The 17,631-nt window shown below is 38.4% G+C and overlaps 1 protein-coding gene across 14 annotated transcripts in view; it reads left to right on the plus strand.

Annotated features, from left to right (window-relative positions):
* Positions 1-17,631, plus strand: part of CEP350 (centrosomal protein 350) — an 80,937-nt gene that overhangs the window by 47,273 nt on the left and 16,033 nt on the right. For 12 of the 14 annotated variants that reach the window (XM_074599040.1, XM_074599038.1, XM_074599042.1 and 9 more), the window contains exons 25-34: positions 401-488; positions 865-1,011; positions 1,793-1,950; positions 5,601-5,723; positions 9,411-9,610; positions 10,955-11,166; positions 12,411-12,555; positions 15,472-15,632; positions 16,122-16,261; positions 17,018-17,100. In XM_074599040.1, the coding sequence (XP_074455141.1) occupies positions 401-488; positions 865-1,011; positions 1,793-1,950; positions 5,601-5,723; positions 9,411-9,610; positions 10,955-11,166; positions 12,411-12,555; positions 15,472-15,632; positions 16,122-16,261; positions 17,018-17,100 (1,457 nt within the window). The remainder of the gene's footprint in view (positions 1-400; positions 489-864; positions 1,012-1,792; positions 1,951-5,600; positions 5,724-9,410; positions 9,611-10,954; positions 11,167-12,410; positions 12,556-15,471; positions 15,633-16,121; positions 16,262-17,017; positions 17,101-17,631) is intronic. The other 2 variants (XM_074599047.1, XM_074599049.1) reach the window with 1 other exon arrangement.

The following is a 17,631-nucleotide window of genomic DNA, read 5'->3' on the forward strand; positions in this document are numbered from 1 at the left end:
TAATCAATAATACTTTTCCATAGTCACTCTCTGCATGAGAGTACCATTGTTCACCAGACGTTTTCTTCCAATTTCTTGTCACAGTGGGTTTGACATAGGATGGTGAGGTAGTGACCCAAGTGTCCTTCCTTTTGACTTTCTCAAATGGTGGGCATGAGCATCTGCAGAGCTTCTGCCCGTTCATGTGAGATCTCATATTACCTGCACTGGCCTTTTCAATGTGCGTGTCTGTTTAAACACTACAAAATATTCCGCTATAGAGCATGCCAGTGATGCAGTACAGGCATATACTCTTCTGCAGGTTAGGAAAAGTAAACTTTTTTTTTTTACTTTATTGAGTAAAAGGCTTATTGTTTTGCACTTTTTTCTTATTTAAGTCTTTCTTCCAATCTATTTGCAGGCATTTGCGAGACAAGGGAGAGGATGATAAGATGCCTCCCATTCGAAAGAGGCAGCGTGGTCTGCTGCTGAGATTACAGCAGGAAAAGGTAACTGATGCCCTCTAGGAAAATCCCCTTGAAACCCCTGTGTAGCCATTAAATGTTTCAGACACTGTAAAAGCTAAGAATTGAGAAAACTCCGTAACAGGCTTTTGGATAGGAAGCTAGCAGTATTTCTTACCAATAATTTTTATGTGCATTTCAGTAGTATTTAACACATTGTTTTAAAGGGTCCTTCTGTATCAGTAATCTCACTGCTTGAGACTTAGATCTTCTGTTCTTTGCTGCTGAAGTTCAGGCTGGTTACTTCATCATATAACTGCAGTAATTTTAAACGCATAGCAAGGACACTGTGGCAGCTTTAGAGTGTGTTCTTGAGAGCTGTCTGTCAGAGTTCTTATGCTTAATCTTTTATATCTAAAAGGCAGAAATTAAGCGTCTTCAAGAGGCTAACAAGGCTGCTCGGAAGGAGAGACAGCTGATCCTTAAACAGCAGGCGGAAATAGAACGAATCCGTCAGACTACAATGAAACTGCAGGAAAAACTAAAATCTGCAGGAGAAAACAAGCTGGTGAGTGTTCAGTACACAAGCTGGAGTCTTCCCTCGTGGGCTGTGCTGCTGGTATCTGACTTCAGTGTTTATAGGAATGGGACGCTACTAGATCAGACCTATCACTTGGAAGTTTTGTCTGCCTCAAACGATCTCATCCTCTTTATCTTAGCAATTTTATGTTTAAGGAAATGTATTTGGAGAAGTTATAAAATGTTTTAACTGGGCAGTAGGTGACGTTTGTTAATGCTCAAGCTTAACTAATGACCTTGTAAATATCAGGTTTTTGATGCTTAGATCTCTCAGACTCTCATTTTGTTTCATTATTTGTCAGACCCCAAAATACTAAATGTAAGTGCTAAACCCAAAACTTTCTGCTTTGTGTGTGTATTAGTGTCATTACAACTAAGTTTCCTGCATCTGCTTTATGAGATAGCAAGATGGGATTTTGGTAATGGTCTCTGCCTCCTTACCAAATTTTGAGGACTCAGAAGTTAAATAATAGTGGTATAGAAAAAATTGGTTTCCCGTCTGGGTAGCTGAATTCTGGTGGGGTTTTTTTTTTGTTCTAGACACAGTTAGGGGAGAACTTAAATTGTGGAGAAACGGGATGTACTAACAAACTTTGTGTCAATTAAAAATAAAGTTGGAAAATGTCCGCTTGCAGGTGGACAGACTTATCTGAAGTATTTGATATATTCTGGGGAGAAGTAGAGCTCAATTAACACGATTTTTAAAAAGATGGTAGAGTAACTTTTCCTACTTTCAATGTTGATTATGTTTTTTTAACACTTAATTGCAGGAACTTCACAGTGAGGATGACATCAAGCAGAGCAATGGTTCTAGCCCGCTTCCAACTGATGCAGAGACACGCAGCCCTTCCCCAATCTCAATCTCCAGCAGTGAGACTAGCAGCATTATGCAGAAGCTTAAGAAAATGCGCAGCAGAATGGATGAAAAGTAACTAATTTTCTTTTTTCTTATACAAAAATTGACTATTTTAATAGGACGAGTAGGTTTGGACAGTATCTGCACTAACAGTGGCCATCAGAAAAATTACAGAGGTATTGATATCACATACACTTTGATCTGAGTTACCTGAAAAACAGTTGATTAGAAGCAGTAATAGCAGTAATATTAATCTTTGAATATAATATTTTAAAGGCTACAGTTCTCACATGAATACTGAGATTCAAACATTGTTACCTGGCAGACTGCGTGGTTGAGGTTTTATTGTAGAAGATTGGTTTTAAAAGCGCATCAGTTTAAAAGATTTTGATGTTTGTATGTACAAGGAACTTGAACAGGCTCCAGCTTGATGGTACATCTTGTCAGAGTTCCTCTTGCAACGGGAGCCCCGAAGTCAAATGGTCAAAGTGGTGCCTGTATTTTCTATCTCCCCTTTTATTTTAAAGGGAAAAAATATAGAGAGTGAGACTGCAGTATTACAGTACCAATTTTTATTTTTAAAAGCATAAGTTACAAATAGCAATAGTCTTATGCAAAACCTACTAACTGATTTTGAGATCTGGCTCACAGAAAGTCATTGAGCTTGTTAGGCACGTGATTTCTAACAGCTGTTGAACTGCATTTCTAACTGCATTAAAATCAGCTAGGGATGAATTCTCCAAGTATTTTCTTAATTAATGGAGGTGGTACGTGTGTGACTGAGCAGACAGGCAGTTAATAAGAACTTTCTTTTCCTCCTGTATGCTCCACAGGTTGCAAAAAAAGTTGAAAACAGTTGTTAGTCTTCAGAGGAAGTAATGAGGTATATGTGCGGTTCCTGGGTCTGAAAACTAAGACTGAATCTGTTGATTTCACCTGTTAAATTGTTTTGAATCAAAAATTGTTTCTGCATCTTTTCAGTGTAGGAATTACTTTGCCTGAACTAAACATCCCAAATGCTGTACCAGCATGTGCTCAGTAGTTCGAAGCCTTAAATTCTTACTTGAGACTAATCCATTGGAAGTCTGGCCACTGCCAGTTACTGCAAGGAATAGTCTTTGCTTAAACAATTTTTTTGAACTTAATAACCAAGGTAGATCACTATATTTTAGTCCATATGTACTTGTATACAATGAAGATAAAAACCAGTAGTAGTAATAAGTAGGGATTTGGTGTAACTAGAATAAAAGCAAAAACATTCTAGTTAACGTGATCTTCATGTGTTAGCCTGAATTGATTGCTGTTATTCAGACTCTTCTGATAGGATTTGGTAAACTCAAAAACCAAAATAACAAATTACTTCAAGTTTCTGAAGCATCATATTACCAAAACTACACTCTTGGCATTCCAAGTCATGTGAAAACCACCCCATCGTTCTAGCAGCTGACTCTTTCTCAAAGTATATTTTGAGGTTAGTAAACAGCTTAAGACGGGGACTTGAAAAGGATGGGCTCTGTAGGCCATATTGACTCCTAGGGTTTCAAGAAAAAAAGATTTTTCTTCTGATCTTATTTTTGTTAAAAAAAGGGTCTTTATCTTGTTTTTTTCCATCCAAGATTCAGCATACAGAATTTCAAATGGTGATATAGTGTTACAAAACCAAGCCACAGCTTATGAATTTTGACATTGTATTAATACTGTATTAATAGTATAAGAAATGACAAATACACTTTCATATTCAAGACTTCCTATGCTTTTTTACCAAGTAGTGTTTTTGTCAATATTCTTTTTTTTAAATCTTATTTTTTCCAAGTGCCTTCATTTTTAAGCAACACTTAATGATTGGAGAAAGAATTACATTTTAATAAATAATTGTTCTTACTGTTACAAGGGATAGCAGTAGATATGAAGCATGTTCTGCTCTTAAAGATGTTTTAATCGTCAGTACAAAATATTGCTTACCTGGAGAATACTTTTCAAAAGGTAGATTTAATCGTCAGTCCAAAATATTACTCGCCTGGAGAATACTTTTCAAAAGGTAGATTTAATCGTCCGTCCAAAATATTACTCGCCTGGAGAATACTTTTCAAAAGGTGGATAGCAGGATTTGAGCTGAAACAATTGCTTTTAGGAGAAACAAGTGGAAGTTTTGTGTGATGTAAAGTATGTGGTCCTGTATTTTTGTTTCTATGGTTTTGTCTTGGATTGCTGTATATGTTCAAAGAAAGTAGCATTTCGTGTAAACATAAATGATTCCCTAGAAATAGATCTTCCTGATTGTCTTGTTTTGGCACACCTTTTGCAGGTATTTTGATAGTGATAGCAGTGCTTATTGATTGACAAACAGTGCCAACTTGATACCTTTTTTTCTGATGTCCTTATTTGTAAAAAAGCATAAGAATTACTATTAATAGAGTAAGACGTTTGGTTTGGGGTGTAATGATAGGAAGCTGCTGTTTGAAGGGAACCGGTCAGGTTGTGAGATATGGTATAAGGAAAGAAGCTGAATGACAAGTACAAAGCAACTAGAGGAAGGAATATGGAAAGCCTGCTGTGCTGGATTTGCTGTACTCCATGGCAATGTGGAAATCCTTTGGTTTTTTTTACTTATGAGACAGCTTTAGTATTTCTCTAAAAGGGGAGTGAAAGAGTAGTTCTGTTTTAATTAATTGATCTGTGTAGCCTGCATGTGAACAGGAGCATGCTCTGTCAAAGAGAATTAACCGCTTCCCCTTGCTTTCCTTGCATATGCAATTTTAATGATAATCTGAGCAATAGAAGAACTGATTAAATGCTCATTTTCTTTTGCTTTTTCTTAATATTCTTCTTAGCTTGCATTGTAGTTAATAGAGCTATATGGAGTATGCTATTTTTCTATAAATATGATAATTCATTAGGAATTAGCTTAAAATGGTAATTCTTTGGGAAATACCATTTTAAGCAAGAGCTGTAAGGTTTTGTAGATTTTTAAAAAAAAAAAACAAACCCAATACGCATTATCTTTCCGCAGTTAGTACTTCAAATGAAAGAGGCAATACGTGAGTATTCTGAGACCGTCTGCACTTTGTTGCAAAAAAAAAAAAAACAAAACAAAAACAAACAAACAAAAAAAACCCCAACCAAACAAAATAGCAGCTACAAGTTGAAATACAGGTATATCTCAGACTTTTCTGGAATAGCTTATGTTTTAAAAATACATTATTTAATCTCTTTTTTTTTTTTTTTTTTTTTGCCCTTTCACTGGTGCTTACCTTTGGAGAAGTAATTTTACTGAGGTTTCACCAGGTGAATGAAAATGTGTTTTAAGTTTCAGACCAGCAGAGTTGTTCATACTGCAAAACCAGCATGCTATTTGATGCTAATAATATACTCTATCGATGATTAGAATAGCAAGAGTTGCAAAAAGATCAGGTTGATATATGTTAACCAGTGCACGTGGAAGTCTGCATCAAAGTAATAAAACTCCTTCCGAAATTTAAAGAAAAATATAGCTGTGTGAAAGTAGCTTGCCTTTAATTAACAGAAAATGAAGTGTTATAAGTGTATGTGTTCTATTACCTTCTGCATAACAGTGTATAGTTTGTCTACTTCAAATGTTGGGTAATAACTATACAATGTTAAATGCAATTAATTTTAAAGTTCTTTGCTAGATGCTGTCCTTTTCTCGTTCTTTCTGCCTTTTTTGCTATATTAGTTTTAAACTCTTCCTCCTTATTTTGTAGACACTGCTCTCCTGTTCACTACTTCTTCTCTGTCTTTACGTCTCACCACTGGGCTTCTCTCAGTGTCTGTTTTCCCAACCTACACCCCAAATTCCAGCTGTATATCTACAACCAATTGGTCAGGTAACTGTATCTTTCTCAAGTGATAGACTCTTTGATAGAGCATGCTCTGTTCAGTCCTAGAAAGTCAAGAGGTTCTTCATCAGTGAACGTTTCCTCACTGTTTCCAGATCTTTATTAATGATGACGTAGACAGTGGGATTGGGTGCACCCTCAACGGGTTTGCAGGTGACACCAAGCTGAGTGGTGCAGTTGATTCGCTAGAGGGAAGGGATGCCATCCAGAAGACCCTTGACAGGCTTGAGGAGTGTGCCAGGGTGAACCTCATGAAGGTCAACACAGACAAATGCAAGGTCCTGCGCCTGGATCAGGGCAATCCTCAGCATCAGTACAGACTGGGTGATGAATTAATTGAGAGCAGTCGTGCAGAGAAGCTCTTTAGGGAATGCCGGTGGACAAAAAAAATTGGATATGAACTGGCAACGTGCACTTGCAGCCCAGAAAGCCAACTGTATCCTGGTCTGCATCAGAAGAAGCATGGCCAACAGGTCAAGGGAGGTGATGCTCCCCTCCTCCTCTGCTTTCGTGAGACTACCATGTGGAGTACTGCACTCAGTTCTGGGGTTCCCGATACAAGACAGACATGGACCTGTTCGAGTGGGTCCAGAGGAGGGCCACAAAAATGATCAGAGGATTGGAACACCTCTGCTATGAGGACAGGCTGAAAGAGTTGGGGTTGTTCAGCCTCAAGAAAAGGCAGCTCCCGGGAGACCTTATTACAGCTTTTCAATATATAAAGTGGGCTTATAAGAAAAATGGAGAGAGACCTTTTTGCCGGGGCCTGTAGGGATAGGACAAGGCTAACAGTTTTAAACTGAAAGAGCGTCGGTCTACGTTAAATATAAGGAAGAATTTTTTTACACTTGGGGGTGGTGAGGCACTGGAACAGGTTGCCCAGAGAAGCTGTGGCTGCCCCATCCCTGGAGGTGTTCAAGGCCAGGCTGGATGGGGCTTTGAGCAGCCTGGTCTGGTGGGAGGTGTCCCTGCCCAGGGCAGGGGGGTGGAACTGGGTGATCTTTAAGGTCCCTTCCAACCCGAATCATTCTATGATTCTAATCTCTTACTCCCACTGTGTTCTGAGCAGCAGACAGATGGTTCACTTTGCTTCCACTGCCTGGTTGCTACTTACAGCTGCTGAAACTGTAGTCCGGGCTCTAAGTCAGTATGCCTTGATGTACAAGTACAGGTTAGAGCAGCAGGTTAGTGCTTCCGGGTTAATATTTGGAATGGATGGATAAAACGTCTGATGTTAGCAACAAAGAAAGAGTTAGACTTTGAAATCGTACTGGAGTAATCTGAGTGCTGCTGCTTCCTCTTTGCTCCCCATTTCCAGCTTCATAGATGCCAGATGTGGTTTTGCATTTTAATTTATTTTCTGTGAAGCTGCCCCTGCTTTTGAGGATAAATGGTGTACCCTTGGTGTTGCAACTGGAACCCTCTAGACAGTAGTAAATATTTAGGCAGTATGTGTGCTACCTTGTGGCTCTGACCTTTTAAACCCCAGGGTTATAAAAGGGTCCGCACCTTTAGCCATGCTGCTTTAATCATCCACCTCTTCTAGGTTGAATGTTGGAACCCTCTTTCTCTCCTATCACTTCTGTTGACTTATCTTTCTTACTAAGTAGTCTTTGTGCGCTGATTATTTTCATGGTCATTTAGTTAATTCTCCTCCTGTTTGTGGTCTTCTCAGTTAATTCATTTGACATCTGCTTTTAAGGAGTTCTCTTTTGAATCCGTTTATTTCAGTCTTTCTCTTGTATTTTATTTCAACTGGACTTGCCTCCCTTAAGATCCAGCCAACTGTGAAGATCCAGACATTCTGATGAAATCAAACAGTGGGTGAAGGAAGAAGAAAAAGTTGCTTTTGCATTGAGATCATTGTAATGATGACCTCCATAATGAGTTCCAAATACATGATCTGCTAGACTAATTGGAACTGATGTGTGTCTGAAAGTAAGAGTTGATAAATCTGATAGTGCTGGTGAAAGACACAGTATAAGCATGACCGTCCATGTCATGTCTGTAATGCTGGTAGTCTAGTTTCTTAATGATACTAATCTGTTGGTTTTGCCTAAGAGTAGACAACTTTGATGTTTGTCTATGGAAAGTGGTAAAGTAATGCATAAAATCCTAGAATCTGTCGGCTTGAAGGTGGCAGGTGTTCCAGAGACTCTGAGGTGCTCCCAATTTTCTCCTGCTCTTGTTTTGACTATAGGAGAGGAGATTGTGGGCGTGTCTTACTGGCTTTTGAAACTTTTATCTTCACATCATAACTTGTCTACCTTGTCTGAATCTCTTAGCGGAGGATTTATCTGAAACTCAACCTTTCTTATCAACTGCCAGCTCACTTTTCAGTGAATAGAGTGAATGCTAAATGAGCAAAGAAGAAATGTCCCTTGGCAGGCAAGATCTGCAGATTAGCCAGTTGGTCACTCCAGTCTCTGTAAATAAAAGGTTTTTTGAAACATGAGAGATTAAAAAGCACAGATGAAATTATTATCTGCTTTGCAGCTTAAAAACTTTGATGCTGAGTGTTTGGGGTGGCTTGAAACTTATAAAGGCATTTGCATAGCAAAATATCACAAGTCTTTGAAGACTGCCTTTTTAAGCACCACACCTTCTGTACCAATGTGGAACTCTTGCTCTAGCTGGCAAACCATGTATTTTCTACAGAGTGATTCTGTGACATCTTAAAAATTTCAGTGTAGGAGATAAATGGATTGATGTACACTCTTCTCTAGACTTGGCATGTCAGAGGAAGTGTGTACAATTGATGTTGAACTTGCTCCCATTTACTATCTTAAAGGCTAAAAGCTATGGTCTTGGTTACTTCAATGTTTAGAAATAAGACCAGAGATACTGTTGTTCAGGAACCGGCAAAGAGAACTAGTATATGCATGCATGAACAAACCTGTTTGTACCTACAAAGTTATCGAAGAATTTCCCCATTTCTGAGGTTTCACAGATCACTTAAGAAATCTTTGCCAGAAAGGAAAAAAAAGTTGCAAATATGCAGTGTGATCTTTACTTTTTATCTACTCTTAAGCTAGCAGCCAAATCTGTTAGTAGCTAGGAAAAACAGTCCTGCATCCTTATTCTCTTAATGCCGTCGGCTGACTATTAACATTCCAAGGGTGGCAATCCATACAGGTGATGCTTAAAGGAAGAAGGATAAAAGTTCCAATAATTCAGGAGAACTATTAATACAGGATCCACCTTCTCTTATAATTATGTATTTGGAAAGAACTGTGGGGCAACTGGGGTTACAATTTTTCTGTCATTGGGATTAGCAAAAAGAAAGATCCATTTTTCAAACAGTTACTGCTTTATTGAGGGTTCCAGTTTAACATCACAGGTACTTTCTACATCCTGAAATTGGGAACTTATCCTGTTCATGTTAGTGGATAATTAGTAGCACCTTTAATGATTTTGAAGATCTTCAAATTGTAAGCAGTGTGTTTACAGTATGCTGTAGACTTTACTGCAAAGGAAAAAAAAAATTCTTGTCTACTTGTTTGGGGTTTTTTTACAGCAGCACATCAGAAGTCTAGGAGATAGTAGTTAGTGTGAATATTATTCTAGAAAAGAATTTGAAAAGCTAAAATTCTGGGAATTGTGGCAATAGAGCATCTGGCTGTTGGGACCTTTGAGGGTGGTTGGCTGTTTTCCCACTGTCTTCTGCTCTGTCAGGTTCCTAACTAAGCGAGAACAGAAGCTGATGCAGCGTCGACAACATGCTGAAGAATTGCTGGAGTGGAAACGCCGCCTGGATGCAGAGGAAGCAGAAATACGGCAGATAGAAAAGCAGGCTCTAGCTGCCTGGGACAAAGAGCTGCTCAAAACCAAAATAGTCAAGAAAGACTTGGGCGATCAGAGAACCGAACCTAAAGGTAGTAGGAAGTGGGGGGAACTGTTGCAAATGACAAGAGTAAAATATAATTTGACACAATGGTCGCTTAGGTTTGTACTTCTTTTCTTTTAAAACCATTTTCCCCTGTAGTGCTGTTTGAGCGTCTGTCCTGTTAGCCTTATTACTGTTGGTGAGGATGGTTCTTATCAAGGGCTGCTTTCCCCCTCGCCTGCATTTGCAAAACATTGAAAACATTTTTTTCTTCCCTCTTGTTGTTTATGCAGTACAACTCTTTGAAATCTGCAACTGTGCTAAAGTGTGCTAGGATGTAATTAGTATAAATTTATACTACTGTGAGGAAAAATAAGTTCCCAGATGTTGGGAGCTACAGCTTTACTGTTCTGTCTTAAGTGGACCGTACTTTCAGCACAAAGCACAGAGAACTGGGTTGCAGTGGGAGAAAATAATGAAACTTCAGGGACTGTTCTAGAAACAATCCGTTTTCCTTTTTTTCCTCACTTTGCTGGAAGGAGGCACCATGTCCTTTGAATGTACAAAGGGAATTCAGAATTATGCCCTATTACACTTTTTGCTGAAAAGTCATGTGGATTTTAGGCATCGTAAGACATTTTAAAGATGCTATGTGTATGAGTCAGTAAGTTCCCATGAACAAAAATTCAGCATGAACACTGAATTCTCATCAACAGATGAGAAAATACACTTGCTTTCTATTAATTTTATCTACCAGTAAGCAGTGGAGCACAGCCCTGCTTCGAAGTGCCGCTCCCTCCCCAGCCTTTGCTCAAATATTGAGTAGTTCTCCATGGCTGCTTCAGTAATGCTGTGACTCCTGCGGAATTTAGTAAACAGGAATATTGAAAACCCAACTTATTATTTTACTTGTTGCCAGTTGAGAGACTCATGATGAAATCATAACATTAAAATGTTTTCTGCAGCTACTGTAAAGGAAGCAATCAATTCTAAATTCAAGATCTGGCTTCCAGATTACATGCTCCTCCATGACTTCTTCAGACTAATGGTGACTCTTGCTGGGGTATGGTCAACTGGAAGGACAGGTTTCCCTAATGATCTTTTTGGAGTGTGTTGTCTGGAAAATGTTAGAATATCTTGAAAACCTCTTTATTTTAGACATTCAGCAATCACTAGGAACGTTTGGCAGTCTTAAATCATAGTTCTCTGGTAAACGTGTTTGTTCTTGCTAAATATTCCACCCTCGGTGTCTAGGTCAGTGAAATAACACTTACAATTTGACATGTATTGGTAGCAGTTGCCACTTTAAATGCAGGCAGCAGTATCTCTGAAGGCATATAAGTCAGTGCGAGTTCTTACACGCTTTGTTTTTTCTCTCATTATTCAATCTCAGAAACGGCTAGTGAAGAAGAGTCTCCAGTGCCTTCTTGCTCTCATCTAAACAGTGAAAGCTCTATCCCAGAAGATCTTGGGAGCCTAGCTGCTGAGTCGGTCCCATCAGAGATTATGGGTCATGAACAGCCAGAAAGCCCAGATCAGAGGACAGCTAATGAAGAAATGGTTTATTCTGAAGAGTTCAAGTCCTCTATGTCACCTGGCAAACTTGTGAGTGAGGTTTTTATGCTATATATATTCTTACATCTGTAAAAGGCTATCAGAAAAATAGTTAAGTATAGCTATCCCAGCTGTCAAAGGTGAGATTAAACTGTTCTCTGTGTTTGCAATACCATTTTACGTTATTGTGAATAAATATTGTGATCAGATATGTTTGTTGAAGTCCTGAGGAAAAACTGCTTCAGCACAGAGTTTAGATATTTTTAAACTTGTGGGCAGTCTTGCAAAATGTTTTACGTATGTCACATAGGTATGCAGTATGAAGTGGTGGTACACTGACCCAGTTTACCAGTGTGAATTAGCTGTAGGCTAGCTTGTTACCATTGTATAAATTCTTTGAGGCCATGGAAACTATGCTCTGTTTTTCCGCTTTGCTTTATTTGCAAGTAATGTATCCCAAGGTATAGCTAGAGGCTGAAGAAGCAAAGCTGAACCTCATGCACAATCCTTTGGGTTTCAGATTATGTCTGTTTGCTAGATGATTCTGCCTTCTTGTTCTGTTCTGTTATTTTTGCTTGGTTGATAATTTTAAGTTTCATCCTGATAACTTTGCCCTATGCTCAATGAGACAGAAAAAACACTGTCTGTGGGGTTAAAAGAGCTGCTCATCTAGACTTATTACAAATACTTTTTTTGCTGGCAAGTTTGCTGAGAAGATAGTGAGGTAAAATGCCTAATATGTGCCAGAGGTTATGTTCAACGTGTGTAAAAGGTTTGTGGTATAATGTCGAAGCAGTAAGCAGCATTTTGGAAGAATATTTGCACTTAGAACTTTTTGCTTGGCCTCAGAGCAATAGCGCTGTGTTGTTTTACCGATTTAGAATGTCATCTTGCACCCTTTACATGAAATGGTCCTTTTGATTTCACAGATATATTTACTAGGAGTTCCTATTGCCGTGGTTGTTAGCAAATAAGATTACATAAACTGTATTGAACACCTGTGAGTCAGAACCCTGTCGGTTCACTTCCGTGGTAATAGAGTAGTCTAAGCACGTTTACTGAAATCTAGGCTCAAAGCAAGCAGTCAGCTATTGCTGCTCTTGGTATTTTTGTTTTATTGTCTAGCAAACTAAGATTAAATTCTTCTTAAGATAGCTGGGTAGGGTACCACTGCTTATGAGATGTTCTCCAGTCATGCTGTTCTTTCCTTGTAACTGGCTCCTGATGACAGTGATCTCCTACTTTCAAACTGAGCTTTACAAGCTTTACTTATTTGTCCTTCTCTTCTCCCATAGTCTCCTCCCAAAAGCAGTATATCCGTATCAAAACAAGATTCCAGCAAAGGTAGCCATAGAACTGGAGGACAGCTACGTTCACCTGTGAAGTCTCATCAGATATCTCACAACTGGTCTGATGAATCTTTATCTATGACACAGTCAGGTAAGTGTAACGCCTGCTTGGGTTTAAATTGCTTTTTCAAAGCTTTTCCATTTAAAGAGTAAACTTGAAATGAAGACAAATGGGGGGAGGCAGACAGAAATTCCTGGGAATTGCCAAGGTGTGGGGTTTTGAGAGAGTATTTTCCCGTAACGTAATTTGATCGCTTCAGCTTAAGAAGGTCTTAATGTTAGAAGGTCTATATATGGTCTATATATTATCTCTTCTTTTAGAAAGCAATGCTGGTGCCTGCAAGCACGTATGAAGAAGATAAGAGTCAATAGTTGAGGTAGTCCTAGAATTTAAACATATCAAGGTTAGCTGTGCTTTTAACAGGTGACAATTCGCCACCCCGCATGTTGTAAGAAAGCAAAATATGGTTCAGCAGTATATGAACATGATCGTCTTCTTTCTGAACACAGCCTGGCTCCAGAAGCAGTATAGCTCTGATATCGTGGCAGAGCCTGTTGGACCTGCGCTGGCATCTGCAGAACAAATGGATGCTTCAGAACATATGTTTTTTATTTTTGGAGGAGGGTTTGAACTATGCACAGTAAAATAGGACCTAAGATAGCATTTTGAGCTATAAAATACAAGATCTACTGTATGGACTCTTTATCACAAGCCTTTTATCCAGTATCCAATCTCACTACCCACTAAATGCTGAGAGAATATTAGAAGTGAACTGGTACCGAGTGGTCCTTTCCCTGGTGTGCTCTCACTGCCTGTTAGTCATGTGGCTTGCAGGGCTTCCTGAGACATCATTCAGTGGGTCACCATCATCAGCTCTGTTAAGCTGTGAAGTCTGTTTTCACCCTTTCTACACTTTTAATCTCTGAAATGTCTTGTATTCCACAGTGCAGTTGATATAGCATCATAAAATGCTTCTTAGCAAATGGGATACCATTTTCCTGCTTGCTTTTTTTAATTCCCTAAATGATCAATAAGTCTTTATCAGAAAAAGAACTTGGTGGTTCCATATTGTATGTAGTGGTTGTTGTTTGTGATAGGTGGATAACTTACTGGCATGCTTACATATTCAGTCTTCGTGGTGCTTGATGTAGCAAGCTTAATACTCTTTTATGTTGGGGTTTTTTTTGGTTAATATGTACGTAAGTGCCATAGCAACACAGTAATTTCGACGCAACTGTTCTCCTATTAGACAGAGAAATGAATACGTAACACCTAGATATTTGCACTGAGTAATTTTTATGGGGATTGTGTCTGGAGGGCAGTTTGCAACACAGTGAAGCATTCAGCGACTTGATAAAGTTATTTTCAAGTTCTGACTGAGAAACCACATAAGGAAGCCATTATGAAAAGTAGAGCAGGCAACAGTGATTATGAAAATAAACTTTTTAGAACTGAACTATTTGATTTCAAATGCTGAAGGAAGGTATAAGAGGTGGGAAGTCCATCAAGATGGTGCTGGTTTCACAATAAATCATTCCATTGTAAAGAGACAAATCCTCCAAGCTGCTGAGTAGTCATTAAGTCATTGCTGTGTCAGTTCAATGCATGCGTACACAAGATCGTCAAAGATGAAAGCATGTGCAGATCTTTCCCTTATGAGTTGATCGAGAAAAGCTATAATTACATAGTGGTCACTTACTATTCGGGAGGAGTTGTTAATTACAGTGGCATCATAAAGTACTCCTGATTAGCAAGTGAGATTCCATTGTTTTTGTGCTGTGTTGTTGTGGTAGTGTGTGTGTTTTTTTAATTCTCTAAATGGTTAACAACAGTTGTTAATGGAAAAAGAATACAGTAGTTTGATTTTATTTACTGGCTGTTGTTGATGGTGAAATCCTTCAATATAGTGGTTTGTTGTCTTGAGAAGTGAGATTGATTAGCAAAATGTCTAGCTGTTCCTGCCAGCTGACTAAATAATACTGGTGACTTACTTTCTAGGATGTTCAGTAAAGCAACTGGCATCCTTGTGAGCATCCAAGCGTTTTGGTCCAGAAAACATTATAGGTAATATTGAGCATTAGAAAAGCAAACCAGCCAAGATCCTTCTCATAAGAGCTGCAGCTGCTGCAATAGAAGAGGAAGGGGGGCATGAGCCACAGGGGGGAGCTCCAGAAAGACTGTGTCAGATAAATATTTCAAAGAGGTTTTCATACTTGGTTGTGGTAGCGCCAATCTGAGACAAGGATCTTGTTTTGCACTATTTTGGTACACATGTGAAATAAGAAACAAGTGGATATAATCAGGTGGGTGGAAAAGAATAAGTAATGAGATGCTGAGGCAGTCTCTCTGTAAAGTCTGAGAGATTGAGAGTTTGTTACAGCAGTAATAATGAAAGTCGCAGAGTTACTGGTAGAATGGGGTTATCATGCAGAGAATGGATCTAAGTGTCTGGGGACAGTGTCCCAAGGGAAAAGAGGTAGAACATGATCAGAAGGTAGTAGGAAATCTAAATGGGCCAGAAACCTAAACTGCTTTTGCAAGTGAAATTCTCATCAATGGAGCGTACCTTGTAGCTTGAAACTGTATATCATGATTATAAACAAATATTTCAATATATTATATATTCATCTTTGAGTTGTCATATTTTTAAATACGTCAGAAAAAAAATTAATTTCTGCAACAGCTGACACAAGCAGTTAATGAGGTAGCAGCGTGAACATTGGCTGTTGATGTGAACAAGTTTGGCAACAAGTTACTGTATGTATCTGAGCCTTTCTCTTCTAAATTAAATAAGATGCAACACTTTTTCATATGTTATGTAGTAGTGCTGTGAATCTGAGATCCCGCTTTAAGAGTCATCTTATATTAAGATTAACATGTTGACATTAAATTCTTTGATACTTTGCTTGGGCCGTATTTTGCATTTACTGAATGACTGTTCACTTCTTTGCATACAGCTGTTTGGTGAGGTGCAAGCTTGTAAAGACTAAAACTAACCTTTTTCAGAAACCACATCTGATCAAAGTGACATTGAAGGACGGATCAGGGCCCTGAAGGATGAACTACGGAAAAGGAAGTCTGTGGTTTACCAGCTGAAAAAAGAACAGAAAAAGAGACAAAAGGAGAGACTGAAGGCGCAGGAAGCCAGTCTGATCAAACAACTGGAGGTTAGGAACAGTAGGAAGAAGGGCAAAGTAAAAGATTGCTAGCCTTGGATAAATCATTATAGTATGGATGTTGTTGGCAGAATATTTTATCAACAGCTGTGAAAGACACATTATTGTGATAGAGTGGGACTGGGATAGAAGTGTTCTAGCTATTTAATTGTTTTCAATAATGAACTAGAACCTTGAGGCAAAAATGCCATTCCCTTTTAAAATGTGCATCTATAATGGGTGACTGGCAGCGTTCAGGGGACTTAGGTATGTTTGTACACATAAGTACCCTAGCTTGGATGAGAGTGATGCTTATGTAATATGTTTTTGAAAGTAAAGTATTACAATTTCTAGGGTTCAAAACTGTAGAGCTTTTGGAAGTGAAATAGATTGTTTTACAGAGAAACCCGAGTGTATCCTTTATTCATTTAATAGGTTTTGATTGCTGAATTGTAGTTATGGTTTAGCAGACTAACAGCCATAACTGTTTTCCATGTGCAGTCGTATGATGAGTTTATCAAGAAGACAGAAGCAGAACTGAGCCAAGATCTGGAGGCATCACCCACAGCCAAACCTCAGATTAAAACTCCATCTTCAGCTGCTGCTGAAAAACCGAAGATCAAGGCACCGCCGCTTCATAGGTAACTGGGATTTCTTCTTTTTGAGATTATTCTGAAACAGCAGTAAATGCTATTTTAGCAGAAACCACGAGTGCAAGGAAAGCTGGTAATTGCTCTTCCTCAAAGCACTGGACAGTGGCAGTATCCTGTTGTCCTATTTGCTGGTCTCATCAGACCCAAAACAGATAAGATGATCTGTCCTTGTAATCATTTGCATCTCACTCTTGTCCTGCCCAGGCTTTCAGGTCCTATTTTCAAGTTGTTTCTGAACAATAATTTTCAACCGTGCAAGAATTGTATCAAATCATTGTATGGGATTACAGACCTGAAGGAATTTTTTCCTATTTTGGTCGCTCATTATGTCTGCCATTCATCTTTGCAAATTAAATCTGGTTTCAATCTTAGGTTTTAAAGTGTAGAGAATTCAACTGATTTCTGCACTTTCTACTGTATCTTTAACTGTTTGATTTTCTCCAGCAGATGGTGCAATTTTAGTGCATTTAAGTAAAAAAAAAAAATAATTTCTTTTTCTTTTTTTTGGCTGCAAAAAAAGCTAAAGTTTGATTAGTCTTTTCAAAAACGACTTTCCAGGACTTGCCAAACTCTTCTCTCTGTCCCCGTTCCTATTTTCTAAGGTCACAGTGTGTTGACAAAGCAAGCTGTTTATGTTATCATTGGTGTGGTATTGTAGTTATAGATGCTTGTATTTCCATTTTTATCTATTAAAAGGAAAACAAAACACACTGTGGTGTGTAACCATTGATTTTTCAAATTTAGGCCTGAGACAGCTAAAAACTGGAAATCACTGGCTGAATCAGAGCGATCCAGAGCATCTTTGGAATCCATTTCAGAACATGGAGGTATGTAACTGGAAGAATATGTACTGCAGAAGAAAATCTTGAAGACTGACTGTGTTAAAATTCTTTAATCTTTTCCTTCTTGAATCAAGAAGAGGTTTTAAGAAAGGATGCAGACTTCATAAAACCGTAATGATCAAGCTGTATTTTTTACTATTATTATTTATTAGGCTTCTGCCTCTGCTGTTTCCCGTATAATCAGTATTTAGTTTTACTCTTGCTGAGGTTTATTTGAAACCATAAGTAAGTGACACACTTTTTCCTTTCTTCTGTTTCTTGTTCCTTTATCACTTGAGGAAAGTAAGGAAACCAAAAACAATGAAGAATTTAGGAATGGGGGTTTCTTTAGATACTTCTCAGTGTTTTGCTGTTGATCATTATCTAATCACTATCTACCATTCTAATCTTGGTTGTATTTGCGGCTTGCAAATAACTGAGCCCTTACCTTGGGCTCAGTATTGCATGGCATTATGAAATACTGGTACAAGGACAAGAATCCAAAAGAAAGCTGTAAAACACTGGAACTGAAAGAAC

This window comes from Larus michahellis, chromosome 8, assembly GCF_964199755.1.
Source record: "Larus michahellis chromosome 8, bLarMic1.1, whole genome shotgun sequence".
Taxonomy (NCBI): Eukaryota; Metazoa; Chordata; class Aves; order Charadriiformes; family Laridae; genus Larus; species Larus michahellis.